The sequence below is a fragment of the Cervus canadensis genome, chromosome 11 (genome assembly GCF_019320065.1).
Source record: "Cervus canadensis isolate Bull #8, Minnesota chromosome 11, ASM1932006v1, whole genome shotgun sequence".
In the NCBI taxonomy this organism is placed as follows: domain Eukaryota; kingdom Metazoa; phylum Chordata; class Mammalia; order Artiodactyla; family Cervidae; genus Cervus; species Cervus canadensis.
The window spans coordinates 72,279,257-72,297,816 of NC_057396.1; the positions used below are offsets into that span (position 1 = coordinate 72,279,257).

The 18,560-nt window shown below is 38.2% G+C and overlaps 1 protein-coding gene and 1 pseudogene across 1 annotated transcript; one reads left to right on the top strand and one right to left on the bottom strand.

Annotated features, from left to right (window-relative positions):
- The first annotated feature begins 540 nt into the window (after nucleotides 1-540).
- LOC122449467 lies at nucleotides 541-1,465 on the top strand (annotated as a pseudogene).
- An 11,175-nt stretch (nucleotides 1,466-12,640) lies between these two features.
- LOC122449938 (olfactory receptor 4C46-like) lies at nucleotides 12,641-13,579 on the bottom strand. Its single transcript, XM_043482063.1, has one exon. It carries the CDS (start codon nucleotides 13,577-13,579, stop codon nucleotides 12,641-12,643), a length of 939 nt encoding a protein of 312 aa, XP_043337998.1.
- Nucleotides 13,580-18,560: the final 4,981 nt, after the last annotated feature.

Consider the following 18,560-nt stretch of genomic DNA (forward strand, 5'->3'; position numbering starts at 1 on the left):
CAGACTCACCCCCTGCCTTGATCCTCTAAAGCTGTTAGAGTCAGCGAGGCCCTCATTCTATGCTCATTTAGTGAACTGATAGCAGTAACTTTATGAGTACATTAAAGCGATCTCCTCAAATAGTAATATATTCAGATCATATATTTTTGGGGTCCCACAATATACCAGTACACAACTTCCTATGTTTCTTTTCCCATACATATACCGTTCAATTAAAAAATTCATTGTTTCAACCTAAGGCCTCCAAGAAAAAAACATGTAAGTTATATTTATTTTCTGATTAAAATTAGTAATGTAAGCTCCAGAATTTTGGAAAATACTAAAAAGGTAAAAAAAAATCTAAGAGTCAACTAAGAGAAATTTTGGTGCATAGGTTCCTAGACACTTTGGGGAACAGAAGGAATCATTTGTGATATTGTCAGAGTACTGTTAAAAGGTAGCATTTTGTAATAATTCATTCTTTTATATTCCCTTTTCCTTTTTTTCTTTCTTAAAAGTAAAGTGTTCCTTGCGAGTGTTTACATTACCCACACCACATAGATGCGGAATGAAAGGAATGTGACTGTGTTCATTCTAGTAGGTCTTACACAGGACCCCCGAATGCAAAACGTAGTGTTTGTGGTGTTTTTGGTCTTGTACATGGTAACCCTCTCAGGCAACCTGCTCATTGTGGTCACCATCACCACCAGCCAGGCTCTGAACTCCCCCATGTACTTCTTCCTGACCCACCTTTCCTTGATAGACACAATTTACTCTTCTTCTTTGGCTCCTAAGTTGATTGTGGACTCCCTTCATGAGATCAGGACAATCTCCTTTAATGGGTGTATGGCTCAAGTCTCTGCAGAACACATTTTCGGTGCTGCTGAGATCATCCTGCTGACAGAGATGGCCGATGAGCGCTACGTGGCCATCTGCAGACCTCTGCACTACACGCCACCGTGAGCGCAGGCTGTGCCTCCTCCTGCTGGGGTGGCCGGGACCGGAGGATTTCTCCACGAAGCGTTCGGATCCCCTTTACAGCCCGGCTGCCCTCTGTGGCCCCGATGTCATAGACCACTTCATGTGGGACTTGTACCCTTTGCTGAAACTTGTCTGCGTGGACACCCACACCCTTGGTCTCTTTGTTGCTGCCAACAGTGGGTTCATCTGCCTGTTAAACCTCCTCCTCCTGTTGGTCTCCTGTGTGGTCATCTTGCGCTCCCTAAGGGCTCACAGTGTGGAGGGGAGACGCAGAGCCCTTTCTACATGTGTCTCTCACATCACGGTGGTTGTTTTGTCTTTTGTGCCCTGCGTGTTTGTGTATCTTCGCCCAGTCGACATTCTGCCCATTGATAAAGCTGTTGCTGTCTTTTACACTATGGTGGCCCCTATGTTAAATCCTTTAATCTATACTCTCAGAAATGCTGAGGTTAAACGTGCTATGAAGAAACTCTAGAGAAAGAAAGTGACTGCAGATAGTGATTAAAGAGATTCACTGAGCTTTATAGATAGAAGTAAAACAGATAATCTCATCCAATCCTCTTGATCTATAGATGAATACATTGACTCTAAAAGGGACTGAATAATAACTGCAGATAGCCCTGAATGATGGAATAGCCTGGCATGCTGCAGTCCATGAAGTTGCTAAGTATTGGACTTAGGGACTGAACAACAACTTAAGCACATACCTTGGTTAGACTGGAATCCAGGTTTACTTTCTCCCATCCCAGACTCTCCTCATCACAACTTAATGCTTTTTAATCAATATTTATCTTTTATATGATTATCTCAAATGTCTTCAGAAGCTACAAGCTAAGAACCTAGAATATTGGATTGGTATTCAAATTGTCTTATGTAACATGGAGATGGTGGTTACTACCGATTATTGAAAATAAAATGTTAAAAACATTCATTTGTTTTGAACTCAATATAAATTCTTTTGTGGAATTTTCTTGTTCATTGAATCTTTGTTGTGCAGTGAAAAGAAATAGTGTTTCTCAAATGCTTATAAAGCTGGCATTGTGTTTGTTATTTTACATATGGTATCAGTTGAAGTCCAGCCAGGAGACAGACCACAGTGCAGTTTGAATAGAAAGACTTCACATACAATAAATGATTGTATCAGGGTATTAACTACAAAGAGCTTCCTTGGTGGCTGGGTGGTAAAAATTCTCTTCCCAGTGCAAGAGACATGGATTCAACCCCTGGGTTGGGAAGATCCCGGGAGAAGGAAATGAAAACCCGCTCCAGTACACTTGCTTGGAAATCCCATTGACAGAGTGGCCTGGTGGACTACAATCCATGGAGTTGCAAGAGAGTCAGATACTACTTAGTGACTAAATGAAAACAGCTATTAATTATAACAGGGTGTAATGAGCTCTCTAAAGAAGGACCTGGGGCTGAGAGATGAATTTGCAAGGAAGTAACATATTTAGAATGTTGGGATTCTAGTCTTATGGAGAAGGTGTAGTTGTTGCCCATTGAATGGTGGAAAAATTTAACTGGATTGCCTTGGGCAAGAAATAATTCACGATGGCTGAAGAGAGGCTGGCAGGCATGAAATGTTTCTGGGGCTGGCGAGATGGAGCCTTTCACTGCAGTGCTGGTTGGCTGGGGCTCATGAACAAGGAACTATGACCTTGAGTGGCGAGCAGAAAAACCCATTTTGGGTGTAGGTGGAGCCAGGTTGGCAGAAAACACAACCCACTCCAGTATTCTTGCCTGGATAATTCCATGGACAGAGGAGTTCGTGGGCTACAGCCCATGGGGTTGCAGAAAAGTCAGATAACACTGACCAACTAGCCGAGTGATCACTGATCTCACTAATCCTTCCAGTAAAGATGCACAGACTGAGATGAGCAATCACTTGCAGGCAGTTATTTCAGAACAGATTTAAGCATCTTTGTTATTTAAACTTTTAGCTCTGTAACAGAATAAAAAAAATGAAAAGAGAATTTATCAGAATCTGTTGCATGCAGCTGAAGCTGCTCAATGCAACTAAATAGAATATGAAATTTTTAAAGGTATGAAAACAACTAATGGGAACTAGCATAAAATTTTGGGAATTTGAACAAAATCTGTACTTTAATTAATAATACTGTATCACATGTTAATTTCCTGTGTTTTTTTTTTACAGCATAGTATTTCTCAGAATTGGATCAAAAGTTTCAAGCCTCATTAATTTTTTTTAATCACTAAGATAATACACTTTCTAGACTTGTAGTAGTAATAGTAGATGGCAGAATAAATGAAACTATTATCAAAATTTTTAGTGAATTATTCTGTTAGAAATATTTTCTAATTTTCCTTCTTATGGATTCTTAGATGGGCTTCTTAGATGGCTCATCAGTAAATTATCCACCTGCAATGCAGGAGACCCAGGTTCGATCCCTGGGTCAGGAAGATGTCCTGGAGAAGTAAATGGCAACTCATTTCAGCATTCTTGCCTAGGAAATCCCATGAACAGAGAAGCCTGGTGGGGTATGGTCCATGGAGTCACAAAAGACTCGGACACGACTTACAGACTATACAATAACAACAACGACTCCTTAGATCCCCCCATCATTTAAAGGTGAACATTCAGTTTCCAGAAACATGGGGTTTTAAAAGAAACTTTGATATTAATTTCTTGTGTAAATGCTTTCTTCTCTGCAATCACTCCCTGTACTTTCTCAGTCTTTCAAGTTTCCTGAGGCTTTCAATGGTTAAGTCAAAGATCTCTTGGTGAATGTCACATTGCACTTGCAGTTATGTGGGTTATTGTCAAATATCTTTTAATATTGATTTCTAGTATAATTCAACACTTATAAGAGAACAGACTCAGTATGATTTCAATTCTTTTATACCATGAAATTCTTGCACCTTGTTTTATGCCTCTGGATATCTTCCAGTGTCTTCTGGTTTATAGTCTACGGGAACTTGAATAGAATTTGTATTTCACTGTTGTGTGAAAATTGTATAAATCTTTATTATATTGAATTGGTTAATAGTGCTTTTCATTTCTACTTTGTCCTACTTTTCTGCCTATTAATTCTATTATTTTTTGAGAGCTTGATAAAAAGAAAATAAAATAAAAATCTAAATTTATCTGTTTAAAAATAATTGTAATTTATAGTGGAACTATATGTAATTTTGCTCTGTATTTTCTAAGTCTCTTGTAAGTGTGCTATCACACTTTCATAATTAAAAAAAAGATAAAGACTAACTCTACCAAATATCGTTGAGGATGTGAATTAACTGAACTTTTATACATTGCTTTAATGTATACATAAAATGAAAATTGATACAGGCACAAAAAGCTTTTAACTCTGAATTGTCATGGATCAGTAAATATGTGTGCGTGCTAAGTTGTTTCAGTCGTGTATGACTCTTTGCTACCCTATGGGCGGTAGCCCATCAGGCTCTTCTGTCCATCAAATTTTCCAGGCAAGAATGCTGAAGTGAGTCGCCATTTCCTTCTCCAGGGGATTTTCCTGACCCAGGGATCAAACCCATGTCTCTTACATCTCCTGCGTTGTGGGTGGGTTCTTTACCAGTAATGCCACCTGGAAAGAAGTGTAACACTCTTCAAAGTATAAATGAAGGGTCTAGTCTTTTCTCCATCGTCAAAGAGCTTATAGAGTCAGAGTTTGGCACCAGGATAGGGGCAAGCATATCTAGAGAAGGCGAAGCTTTGGAAAAATTTGAAGTAGATAGTATCCAGGGACAAAACCGGAAATGATATCCAAAGGTGAATGAAATTTCAACATGGCAGAAAGGCAAAATCATACATAAGTCAACAAGACAGATAACAGACACCAAGCCACACAAGATGCTTAAGAGCAGTGGGAAAAAACTAGAACTTGGAGAATTTTATGGTGCAGAACTCTGTGGTGTTTTCCAACTCATTCTATAATTGTAAGGAAATTAATAATAACGCCAGTTGGTACAGGGACAAGGTCAGTGAAACTGGTGTTATTGGTTTTAAACCTTCACGTAGATTCCCACTGAGCATGATCAGATGGGCCCAGGGGTTAGTTAAGCAGCCTTAACAAATGGTGTCTCTGCTCAGCTGACTCAATGGACGCGAGTGTGAGCAGACTCCGGGAGGTAGTGGAGGGCGAGTGTGAGCAGACTCCGGGAGGTGTGGAGGGCGGAGGAGACTGGCGTGCTGCCGTCCACGGGGTGGCAGAGAGCTAGACACAGCTTAGCGGCTGAGCAACGGGAATCACAACAGCCACGCTACGCTTCGTTGCCTATGTTGAACGTTTTTTCTTTGTAATTCCATTTCTTATTTCACAGGGAAATTTTAATTCTCATTAAAAACATAAAAAGCTGTTATTTTATCAGATACATCTCATCTCCCTTTGCATCTAAGCATCCATGTTGCTCAGGCCATCCTGTTTCCATCATCAACTCATTTCTGCATGGTTTTTGTACTTTGTCATATTGCTAATCATTGCCATCAACAGTCAGAGATAATGTCATTCATGTTCATGATTTTTATGAACGGTTTGGATTTATGAAGATAAAAGTCACAAACACTGGTACTCTAAGTATAGACATTATATTATATAACAATTTAATCATAATTTTCTTCTAACATTTTAAAATGAAAATAATTTTTTTATATGTGGAGATACATGTATAATATTTATTTTTTCATTAGCCTAACTTGGAGGCACACGTTTCTACAAATCCTTATAGTTCTCATAAGAACTATACCTTTGCATTAAGTTTTGAGATTGAAAGTATGAATCCTCCAACTTTATTCTTCACTTTTCAGATTTTTTTTGTTTTGTTTTGATTATTTGGGATTTCTTGCAATTCCATATGAAACTTCTCTACAATTTCACACAAATTTTAGTATTTGCATTTCCATTTTTGCATAAAATGGCTTTTGATAAAGATTGCATTAAATATGCACTCTAGGGGATATTGTTATCTTAATTATATTAAGTCTACAAGGCTATGAATACAGGGTACGTTTGTATTTACCTGTGCTTAGTCGCTTCATTCGTGTCTGACTCTATGCAGCCCCGTAGCCTATAGCCCACCAGGCTCCTTTGTCCAGGGGATTCTCCAGGCAAGAATACTGGAGTGGGTTGCCATTTCCTCCTCCAGGGAATTTTCCTGACCCAGGTATCAAAGCTGTGTCTCCTGAGTCTCCTGCATTGCAGGCAGATTCTTTACCCACTGAGTCACCCTATGTCTTCTTTAATTTCTTTTAGTGATTTTTTTAGTTTTTAGTGTACAATTCTTCCCCCACTTTGGCAAATTTATTCCTAAGTATTTTATTGTTTCTGATGGTACTGTCAACATACTTATTTTCTTAATTTTGTTTTTAGACTATTAATTCCTAGTATATCAAAATATAGCTTATTTTGTATTAAAGCTTATAGTTTCTTCGTGTGTGTGAGGATCCCTCAGATTTTTTTTTCTTCATAATAAGATCATGTCATTTGTTAGTATAGTTTTACTTCTTCCTTTCCAATTTGTATGCCTTTTATTTCTATTTCTAGTCTAGTTGTTCTGACATTAATCTTCAGGAAAATATTAAATAGAAGTGATGAAAGGGAGAATGTTCTGATTTTATGAGGTAAGCTTTCAGCTTTTCACCATTAAGTATGAGTCTTAGTTATGGGTCAAACCTTTCAGATATGTCCAGGACTGGAAAAGGTCAGTTTTCATGCCAATCCCAAAGAAAGACAATGTCAAAGAATGCTCAGACTACCGTATAGTTGCACTCATCTCATATGCTAGCAAAGTAATGCTCAAAATTCTCCAAGCCAGGCTTCAGCTGTACATGAACCTTGAACTTCCAGATGTTAAAGCTGGATTTAGAAAAGGCACAGAAACCAGAGATGAAAATGCCAACATCTGTTGGATCATTGAAAAAACACGAGAGTTCCAGAAAAACATCTACTTCTGCTTTATCAACTATGCCAAAGCCTTTGTGTGAATCACAGCAAACTGTGGAAAATTCTTAAAAAGATAGGAACACCAGACCACCTGACCAGTTTCCTGAGAAATCTGTATGCAGGTCAAGCAGCAACAGTTAGAACTGGACATGAAACAATAGACTGGTTCCAAATAGGAAAAGGAGTACATCAAGGCTGCATATTGTCGCCCTGCTTATTTAACTTATATGCAGAATACATCTTGAGAAACGCTGGGTTGGAGGAAGCACAAGCTGGAATCAAGATTGCCAGGAGAAATATCAGTAACCTCAGATATGCAGATGACACCATCCTTAAGGCAGAAAGTGAAGAAGAACTAAAAAGCCTCTTTATGAAAGTGAAAGAGGAGAGTGAAAAAGTTGGCTTAAAGCTTAACATTCAGAAAACTAAGATCATGGCATCCGTTACCATCACTTCATGGCAAATAGATGGGGAAACAGTGGAAATAGTGGCTGACTTTATTTTTCTGGGCTCCAAAATCACTACAGACTGCAGCCATGAAGTTAAAAGATGTTTACTCCTTGGAAGAAAAGTTATGACCAACCTAGACAGCACATTAAGAAGCATAGACATTACTTTGCCAACAAACGTCTGTCTAGTCAAGGCTATGGTTTTTCCAGTGGTCATGTATGGATGTGAGAGTTGGACTATAAAGAAAGCTGAGCACCAAAGAATTGATGCTTTTGTACTGTGGTGTTGGAGAAGACTCTTGAGAGTCCCTTGGACTGCAAGGAGATCCAACCAGTCCATCCTAAAGGAGATGGGTCCTGGGTGTTCATTGGAAGGACTGATGCTGAAGCTGAAACTCCAATACTTTGGCCACCTGATGCACAGAGCTGACTCATTTGAAAAGACCATAATGCTGGGAAAGATTGAAGGCGGGAGGAGAAGGGGACAACAGAAGATGAGATGGCTGGATAGCATCACCTACTCGATGGACATGAGCTTGAGTAAACTCTGGGAGCTGATGATGGACAGGGAAGCCTGGCCTGCTGCAGTCCATGGGGTGGCAAAGAGTCTGACATGACTGAGTGATCGAACTGTAACTACATAATCTGTTTATCTCAAATGTCATCAGAGGCAAAAAGGTAAGAATCTAGAATATAAAATTGCTATTAAATTGTCTTATTATATAACACTGAGATCTTGGTTACTGCTTATTATTGAAAATAGCATGTTTAATATTTATTTATTTTGGACTCAATATAGATTCTTTTATGGAATTTTCCTGATTATTGCATCTTGGTTGTACAGTGAAAAGAAATATTGTTTCTCATTGCCCCTATGGATGGCACTCTTTTTGGTATTTTCCATATCGTATCAGTCTCAGCCAGGGTCCAGCCTGGAGACAGTCCACAGTGCAACTTGGACAGAAAAAGTTCACATGCAGTTATTAATTATAGCAGGGTATTATCTATAAAAGGGTAATAAGGTCTTCCCTGGTGGTTTAATGGTTAAAAATCTGCCATGTGATGCAGGGGACATTGATTGATCCCTGGTGCAGGAAGATCCCACATGCCATGGAGCACCTCAGCCCACGTGCCACACCTTCTGAGCCTGTGCTCTTGAACCTGGGAATCACAACTACTGAGCCCACTGCAACTACTGAAGCCTGCGTGCCCTAGAGCCTGTGCTCCACAACAAGAGAAGCCACTGCAATGAGAAGCCCATGTACCGCAGCAGAGAGCAGCCCCAGCTGGCTGCAAGAGGAGAAAGCCCATGTGCAGCACCAGAGGCCCAGCACAGCCAAAATAATTAAATAAATCTATTTTTAAAGGGAGGAAGGTAATGAGTTCTACAAAGAAGGACTTCCACTGAGAGATGAGTATCCAAAGGAATACATTTATTTTTTTATTTTTTATTTTTTTTTTAGGAATACATTTAGAATGTGAGCATCCTCCCCAAACTTGTGATTCCAGTCTCATGGAGAAGGTGTAGCTGCTATCCATTGAATGGTGGAAAAGTTTGACAGGGTTGCCTTGGTCCAGAACTATTTCTTGATTGCTGAAGAGGTTGGCAGGCATGAAATGTCTCTGGAACTGGCAAGACAGGAGCCTTCACTGCAGCGATGGTTGACTGAAAGTCATGAACAAGGAATTAAGGCCTTGAGGGACAAGCAGGAAAAACCCATTTTGGGTGCAGGTGGAGAAAGCCTGGCAGAAAACACCCCTCTGATAGCACAGACGGTAAAGTATCTGTCTATGATGCAGGAGACCCAGGTTTGATCCCCGGGTGGGGAAGATCCCCTGGAGAAGGAAATGTATTCAGCATTCTTGCCTGGAGAATTCTATGGACAGAGGAGCCTGGCGGGCTACAGTCCATGGGGTCACAAAGAGTTGGACACGGCTGAGTGACTAACACACGCACACAGTACATCTAGGCTGAGTTGGAAGATTGATGACTGGGGTGCCTGTGCAGTTGATTGGAATCCCCCTGTAGACGGGCCACTGCGACCCAAGGGGAAAGTGTCCGTGGACGTGTCAGTAAAAGCGGAGGAAGCACCAGTGGGTGCCACCCCTCCTGCCTCCCGCGATTGTAACACACACAGTGTTGAAAGCTACAGAGCCAGAACAAGATGAAAAAGAAACATACTTAATCCAGAAGGAGATGCCTCTTGGAACACGTCTCCTGATCAAGCTTAACATCATGTCAGGTCAAGGACAGCGAGAAATGCTTACAGGATCCATTTTCATTAATATGGAGTCGGTAATAATGGGTTTATATGTAGCTCAGAGGCAATTAATTGATAAGTGGCATAAGAATTTTATCCTTAATTCTTTGAACCCATTTTCTATACACTGACGCTCAAATATATGGTGTAATATGACCAAGCCTTAAGTTAAAGTCAGAACTGAGATATATACTGGGATATGACTCTTTATCCTACATACTTTTTGCTTATTATACAGCTTTAAGTAAGACTTCCCTTTTTTGTTGGTAATAATTTTTTTATTGTAAAACTTAAAAATAAGCAAGCATCTAATTTGTTGGAAGATTTATAATTTCATATAATTTCACTATTGGTTATGCTCTGGTACCTCATTAATTCTTCACTGAAGAACACAGGCAGAGATGAACAATCACTTGGAGGTGGTATAATAGAACAGATTTAAGCATCTTTGTTATTTAAATTTTTAACTCTGAGTTTTCATGGCTCAGTAAGTATGCTGTTGTGTTGTTGTTTAGTCCCTAACTCGCGTCTGACTCTTCTGTGACCCCATGGACTGCAGCCCTCCAGTCTCCTCTGTCCTTGGGATTTCCCAGGCAAGAATACTGGAGTGGGTTGCCATGCCCTCCTCCTGGGGAATCTTCCCAACCCAAGGATGGGACCCACTCAGATTCTTTACCACTGAGCCATGCGGAAAGCCCTTCTACTTACCTAGGTCTTCTTTAACTTCTTTTAGTGATGTTTTCAGTTTTTAGTGTACAGTTTATCCAGCACTTTGGTAAAATTTCTTCATAAGCATTTTATTCTTTCTGATAGTTCTGCCTACATAACTATTTAAAAAATTTTTTAAATTGTTAATTCCTAGTATATTGAAATATAGCTAGTTTTGTATTGATTCTAATAATTTTCTTGTGTGTGTGGATTATTTAGATTTTTTTCTACATAAGATAATGTCATTCGTTAGTATAGCTTTACTTCTTCCTTTCCAATTTGTATACCTTTTATTTCTGTTTCTAGTCTAACTTTTCTGACATTACTCTTCAGGAAAATATTAAATAGAAGTGATGAAAGTGAACATGTTCTGATTTTATGAGGTGAGCGTTCAACCTTTCACCATTAAGTATGTCTTCATTATAGGAGAAACCTTGGCATATATTTGTTTCTGACATAGAGCATGTCAGCTTTCAGGAGCACTTTGTCCCAGGTCTTACTGTAAACTGTCACCTATCTGGTCATGTAATTGTTTTCAAAAGGCCATTCCACAATGTTATTCACCAAGTTTCTATTAAGTTCTTTTGTCTATAATTTGCAAATATTTCTTTGACTCTCTCTCTTCATGTTAGATGGATTTCCCTGGATGCAAATCCTGAGATGGGATTTTATGGAAGGAGAAGGGATTTAATGAAGCTATTGTGGTAGGAGAAGAAAGGATGTAGTCTAAACTAGATTCTGAATTCAGCCTGTAGTCACAAGAGCTCTAGAGTATAATTTTATGGGTCCTACACTCTGAGAAGGCAGGACCTAAATCTGTTTTTATTAGTCACTGAAGACCCAACAAATGTCCATTTGTCTGATTCATTATTTGAGCTCAAAAATATTTACTGATAAATGAATGAAGGACAGAGGAATAATGGAAAACATTTATTATGAAATTGCTTTGTATGTAGATATAGTCACAGATTAAAAAAGTTTTTAATAATGAAATGTTGCCAAAAGGTAAAGATTAACAGAGAAATATAATATGAATAGCTCATATATATATAAGATAATGAAATCTTGCTGAGACAGGAAAAACATCAAGGTAAATTATTTGCTCATATTGCTGATAATTTCAGTTTTCCTTTCTTTCTCTCAAAAAAAAAGAATAAAAGAAATTGTGAATTCCCTAAACAGTTCACCTAGAATTCTCAGAATCTGAATTAAATAAAGTTAAATAAAAGGTAGGAAAAAATTCTCTCAAATACAGTGCCTTTTTTTCCTCTTTATTTTTTTGAGATTTTATTTTGCTTTCACCTTTTATTTATTCATTCAATGTGTATTACTAAACAGAAATTGTGCTACTCTGAAGAAACTATCATAATATGCCAGGCAAGTTCTTTACGGACTATGACTGCATATTTAATAGATAGAAATTCCTATCTGACATCAAGAGTTTCTTTTATTTGAGTCATCACACTTATGGATGGTTTTCCAACCTAAGATGGTGACATGAACAATGGTAAGTGCTATGAAACCTACTAGGAAATTTTAAAAAAATCATGCAATCTCGATTCAACTATTATAAATGTTCAATGGACAATTTTATTATTAAATATATTTATGTTTAATTGGAGGATAATTGTTCTAATGTGTTCATCAAAACCCACTATTGTGTTGGGTTTTATAACAGTAAAATAGTTGCATGTTACAGCCAACAAATCACGATCAACTATAATATATAAAGTGAACAGTTGGCAATGAAAAGTTGTTGGATTTTTAGTTATAGTAGCAAAATGAAATGTACTATACACAACGTGTCCAGCATAGTCTCTGTCTCAATAAAAGGTAGTTAGTAATTATCTTCCCTTTCTATCATTTCTTGGCTATCTATGAAGGCACTCAGGACTTCGGTCAGGGAAAGGGGTCTGACTCTGATCACTGACTGGTGTATGTGCTTCGACACCATCCCTTTTCCTTCAATTCCACCACTTGTAAAATTGGAATAATAGCAACATTGTAACAATCTCTTTGTGTTGTTAGAGAGATTACTGGTAAATACTAATCTACTTAGTACTTCTTTCATTTTATTAGATGAAAAATCTATGAATCCACATACAAAGTTGAAACTAGTAAAAATAAACCTCAATTTGGGAGAATTTTCTAAAGATGGAAAGAATGGTTTTGATACATGTTTTTCTCTTTTTCTGAGAACTTATTTCTGTTCCCCTCAGTGCAGAATGTATAATTTGCAGTGAATAATTTACTTCTTTATTCTTTACATACTCCTTGTTGAAATCATCCAAAATACACTTTGACCTTTGTATCAGACGAATTAATGTTTGGCTCTAAAGCACATTTATAAGACACCTGAAGTAACTTTCCTACTACACAATTTCCTAATGGCATTTTCCATCTGGGCATTTCTCAAGGTATAGATTAAGGGATTTAACATGGGAGTTATCACAGTATAAAATACAGCAACTGCTTTATCAATAGGTAAGGTAGCTGCAGGTCTCATGTACACAAATATGCAGGGCACAAAGTATAAAATGACCACTGTGATGTGGGAGATGCAGGTGGAGAGGGCTTTTCGTCTTGCTTCCAAGCTGTAGGCCCTTAGGGAACGCAAGATGACCACATAGGAGACCAGCAGGAGAAGGAAGTTTAACAGACAGATGAAGCCACTGTTGGCAGCAATGAAGAGCCCGAGAGTGTGGGTATCAGTGCAGGCAAGACTGAGCAAAGGGTTCAGGTCACACATAAAGTGGTCTACGACGTTAGGGCCACAGAAGGGTAAGTGGAAGATGAAGAGGATCTGTATGAATCCATGAAGAAAGCCTCCCACCCATGACACTCCCACTAGCAGCCCACATACCCGCCAGTTCATGATGCTTGTATAGTGCAAGGGCTTGCAGATGGCCACATAGCGGTCATAGGCCATCACAGTGAGCAGGATGACTTCAGCACCTCCAAAGAAATGTTCCCCAAAGATTTGGGTCATACATCCATTAAATAAGATGGTTTTCTTTTCATGGAGTGAATCTACAATCATCTTAGGGGCACACACAGAGGAGTAGCAGGCATCAATAAAGGAAAGATAGGCCAGGAAAAAGTACATGGGGGACCCCAAAGATGGGCTTGCAGTGATGGTGACCATGATAAGCACATTTCCTACCACAGTGATGATGTAGATGACAAAGAACACAGCAAATACAATTTTCTGCATCTTTGGATTCTCTGTGAGCCCCAGTAGAACAAACTCTGTCACATTGTTCCTGTTCTCCATGTGTTTCATGAAATGGTTTATTCCTGACCTAAAAGTGAGAGAGTTAATTCTTAGGTAGGTTGATAAGGAGTCTAGGGCCCTCAAAGAGAAATGGTCCAGGGCTCTGGAGGAGGAGAAAGATATAAACATCTTTTTCTACATTGCTTTGTCTTAGTCACATAAAATGTTCTTTCTTAAACTGAGGTTTTATGACAATAATCTTTAAAATTAACTTTCTTTAAGCCCATGTTTTTTTTCTTAAACTGAGTTTTCATGACAATAACTTTTAAAATGAACTTTCTTTAAGCCCAGAACTAATGATTACACAACAAGACAACTCATCTTGCTCAAGGGTAGGTTTTTCATTAAGCTCTGTACTAATGATTATGTAACAACAATGGATCTTGCTCAAGGACATGTTTCTCCTTCTTAAGGGAACCTTCTGACTAATCTTGTTAAGACGTAGGTTGTGGGAGTGGGTCTGGTAAGACCTTTCTATTGTCAGTTCTAATCTTTTGAATTTAAGATGTATGTTTTGGGAGTGGGTCTGGTAAAAGTATATAAGGCCTTGATAAGACTTGATAAGAGGCCCTCTCAGTCCCCCTTCTGATGTCTATGTTAGAAGCTTTTCTCTGTCCTTTTCATTGTAATAAGACTTCTGCCACACAAAGGCTCTGAGTGATCAAGCGTGGTCCCTGATTCTGAAGCTAAACCTCTTCTTTGGAGATCACAAATCCATCATTCACTGTCCAAAGCTATCAAAAGAAAACATAATTTTAATTTATGCATTCTTAAGCTTATTAAACTTCTTCATTCTAATAAGTAATAAATACCCAGACTTTACCGAGTGTGAATTCTTTCTTGTTTTTTTTTTTTTTTTTTAATGAAGAAACAATTCTGAGTTCTTAAGATTATTCCAATTACCTCCTAGGAGAAAATTCTTTTAATAATGTAGATGTGAGGAACTTCTGTAAACCCATGGGCCGGAGACTTTAATCATCTGAAATGGTTCAGAGTCTAACTTGAAGTCGTGTATTTCCCAGATAATGGCAATTAAGTGTGAAAAGAGGTAAAGGATGGATGTAAAGCTTAGGAATTTTCCGTTTACTCTCTAAGAAATGGGGGACCATGGAAGGTCATTGAAAATATGAGTGGAAGGATGAAAGAAATCTGATGAAGAGAGAATCTTGGATGTTATTCTACTAAAGATTTTGTGTGTCTTGGATGAAGTTGGCAGGTTTCAGTGAACGGGTGGAAGATGGAGAGAGAAACCACAGTAGCAAAGCACTTAGAATAGTTGAAACAGGAGTAACACTGCAGTGTGCATCTGCTAAGCTGCTTCAGTCCTGTCCATCTCTTTGCGGCCCCATGGACTCTAGCCCACCAGGCTCCTCCCTCCATGGGATTCTCCAGGCAAGAACACTGGAGTAGGTTGCCATGCCCTCCTCCAGGTTCTTCCCAACAGGTTGCTTTTGTTGTTTAGTTGCTAAGTCATGTCCAACTCTTTCGTGACCCCCATGGACTATAGCCACTCCACACTCCTCTGTTCATGGGATTTTTCAGGCAAAAATACGGGAGCAGGTTTCTATTTCCTTCTCCATGGGGATCTTCCTGACCTAGGGATTGAACCCATGTCTCCTGCATTGGCAGGTGGATTCTTTACCACTGAGTCACCAGGAAAGCCCAAGAATGGGTGCAAGAGCTAATTAAAAGTATTCATAATGCATGTTGACTAAGCCTAATTACTTTGCAATAGGTATAGCATGTACATTCCAATGATTTTTTGCTATGTTCATAGTATACTATCACATGCTTTCTTTTCCCAGCAATAACAATTTGCATGGTTGGTATTGTATCATTCATTTTGCACATGAGGAAACAATCCCATAGACTAATGTTAATAGTTTAATAAAAATGCTAATATTAACTAAAACTGCACACTGAGTGTGCTCTAAGTGTTATGCAGACATTTGGTTTTAATACTTGATACAAACTTACAAGATGGTTACTATCATCATTTTTATGCTTATTTTACACATTAGGAAATAGAAGCATAGGGAAATTAAGGATTCTGTTCAAGGCCAAGCAGCTAAAAATTTAGGCAGGGCTAAGATTAGTTCAGATTATGCATCTTTATTTTTTGCTCCAAATCTTAATCCATGCTCTATACTGTCATGTTATAATAAACAATGGAGAACTAGTAACCTCCTTTTGAAATGACCATAATTATTATACTTTTGATTACTTTAATTCTACTTGAGAAGCAAATTTATACTGATAAATTTCATGTACTCACACACGCATACACACACACACACACATTGATATCTCTGAACTCCCAAGTAGTAAGGAAACTGTGGTACTGAATTCATTGAATAGCCCTTTTGTTTTGACTTCTTCCTCAGACCTAACTCTCCCTTCTCTGATATCACTTCAAAGAATAGGACCCCAGATTTTTCTGCAAAATGTTGAGAAGGTCTATGCTGCTGGTTAAATGGTTTGGTTTGAGAATCAGAAAAGACCCAGTTTGAATCCTGGTTCTTCCAATTGTGAATTCTTTCATCTGAAGTACACTTCTTTGGTACCTTACATTCTTGTTTTATCAGCTATAAAGTTAGAATAATAATATCCACTTCATAGATCAATAGTTGAGTGATTATGTATGAACACACCCACCTGCTGTGGACACAAAAAGAACTTTTAGTTACTTTTGTGACTGCGTATACAGCTGTGGAGAATTAACATTTGGAGCAGTAATACAGAGAACTGTTTAACCATGCTTCAAGCTCCAGAAGAACTGCTACTAATTTTACTCTCAAAGAAACAACAGAGGCTGTTATTGTCCATAGTGGGTTTCCCCAGAAAGGGTCTCCATATTTGTACTTGATGAGACTACTGGTGATTTATGCTACTGATATTTGTAATTTTCTCTTTCATGTATGTGAAGTATAATTAAATTTTGTTTTTATCCTCATTATTAGTCCTGATCATTAAAGAAGATATTTCATGGCCAAGCATGGTGCCTGCTGTCATAGAGCTGGGTTCCTCAATTTCCTTAACCTCTTCAAGTCTCAAATTAAGTTAATATTTATGAATATCTTTTGAAAAATTGAAACTCAGATAAAATAATCTTTTACTATATTTGAAAAGTGTTGAAAAATAATGAGTTATACACATGAAGTAACAAATTAAAATAAGCATTAGCATTATTGAAAAACTTACCTTAGCTTTTCACATGATTTTAGTGATGTTTGAATGTGTTCAGGAGAAGTTCCATGTTCAAACTAACTTATAGCAAGTAACTTTCAGTATAAAAGGTGCAACACTTGAGAAGAGCTTGTTAACTCTGAAATGAACAGTTGTTAAGAAATTTTATACAGTGAACATGTATAAGTTCTTAGTATATCAATTATATCTCATAAAACCTGTTTTAAAAGATGAAAGGGCTCTTAGAAGTCTAAATCTTTCCATCTAGCTTCTAAAGCCTCAAATGTTCTTCACAGAAAACTTGCTTTCTGATTTTGAATTGAGAATGGGTTCATTGGAAATACTATGGAGAACTGATTTTGAATAAATGTCAGTGGTTCTGCAGCACAAGAAACAGAGTGTGAAGGAAGCATATTCAAATGGTTCTTTCTGCCCATGATGAACCTTGTTCTAGAAAGGTGAACAGCAACACAAAACTGGGTCAGAAAAGACCCAGTTTGAATCCTGGCTCTTCCAATTGCAAATTCTTTCATCTGAAGTACACTTCTTTGGTACCTTACATTCTTGTTTTATCAACTATAAAGTTAGAATAATAATATCCACTTCATAGATCAATAGTTGAGTGATTATGTATGAACACACCCACCTGCTGTGGACACAAAAAGAAATCTTGGATACTCATAGGTATTCAAAGAGGCTTTGATAAGGTCCAGGGACCATGTCTTATAGATGCTGCTTTCTCTCCTAGGAATTAATTATCTCATTTGATGGAAAGGCTCTGTTTAGAAGCAAGTATTCTGGAATGACAGTGTGGAGAAACACTCACTGTAAAGTGGGGAATAGTTTTTCCTCTATGTGTGCTTGGGAGTTCAGATGTGTTCGACTGTGATCCCATGGAGCCTGCCAGGCTTCTCTGTCTATGGAATTTTCCAGATGAGATTACATGCGTGGGTTGCCATTTCCTTCTCCAGGGGCTCTTCCTGACCCAGGGATCAAACCCACGTCTCTTGTGTCTCCTGCATCTGCAGGCAGGTTCTTTATGAGCTGAGCCAGTGGAGAAGCTCAGTATTCCCTTCACCTGGAACCTAAATCTGTGAGAGTCCCTCTTTTCTATCATCACCTGGATTGTTAAGAAAACTGAATGTCTTGTCAATAGCAAAGTGGCATAATTCCTGTGTGTGACATGTGATGTAGAATCCCCGTTGACTCCTGTCATAGGAGAGTTTGTATTTTCTTATCAATTATTAAAACTTTTTTGGAAACCATTATTGATTGCTTGAGAGCTAGATCACTGAAGACACACAATTAATGGCAGCCTTTTGAAAGTTCTTGAGTCTAAAAGCTGTTTTTCTTTCTCCCTTCCACCTCCTCCTCCAGATTTATTGATGTATCACAGACAAATAAAATTTTGTTTTTAAGGTGTATAACAGCATTTAGATATAAGTATACATTGTGAAATAATCACCACAATCAAACTATTGACATATTTATCAATCATGTTGTTACCATTTTTTGTGGTGATAACACGATCCATCCTCTTAGCAAAATCTGGGTGTACAATGCAATATTGTTAACTATAATCACATCACTGTATAGCATACTTCCAGAAATTATTCATCCTTACATAACTGAAATTTGTTTCCCCTTTTTCAATCTCTGCTCATTTCTCCCTCCCTGGCATTCTACTCTTTGCGTCTATAGGTTTGACTATTTAAGATTCCATATATAAGTAATGGAGCTTCCCAGATGGTGTTAGTGATAAAGAACCCACCTGCCAATGCAGGTGACGTGAGAGACAGGGGTT

What these genes read in the sequence shown, in the direction of transcription:
- LOC122449938 (XM_043482063.1), bottom strand. Translation starts at nt 13,579, where the DNA reads ATGAAACACATGGAGAACAGGAACAATGTGACAGAGTTTGTTCTACTG.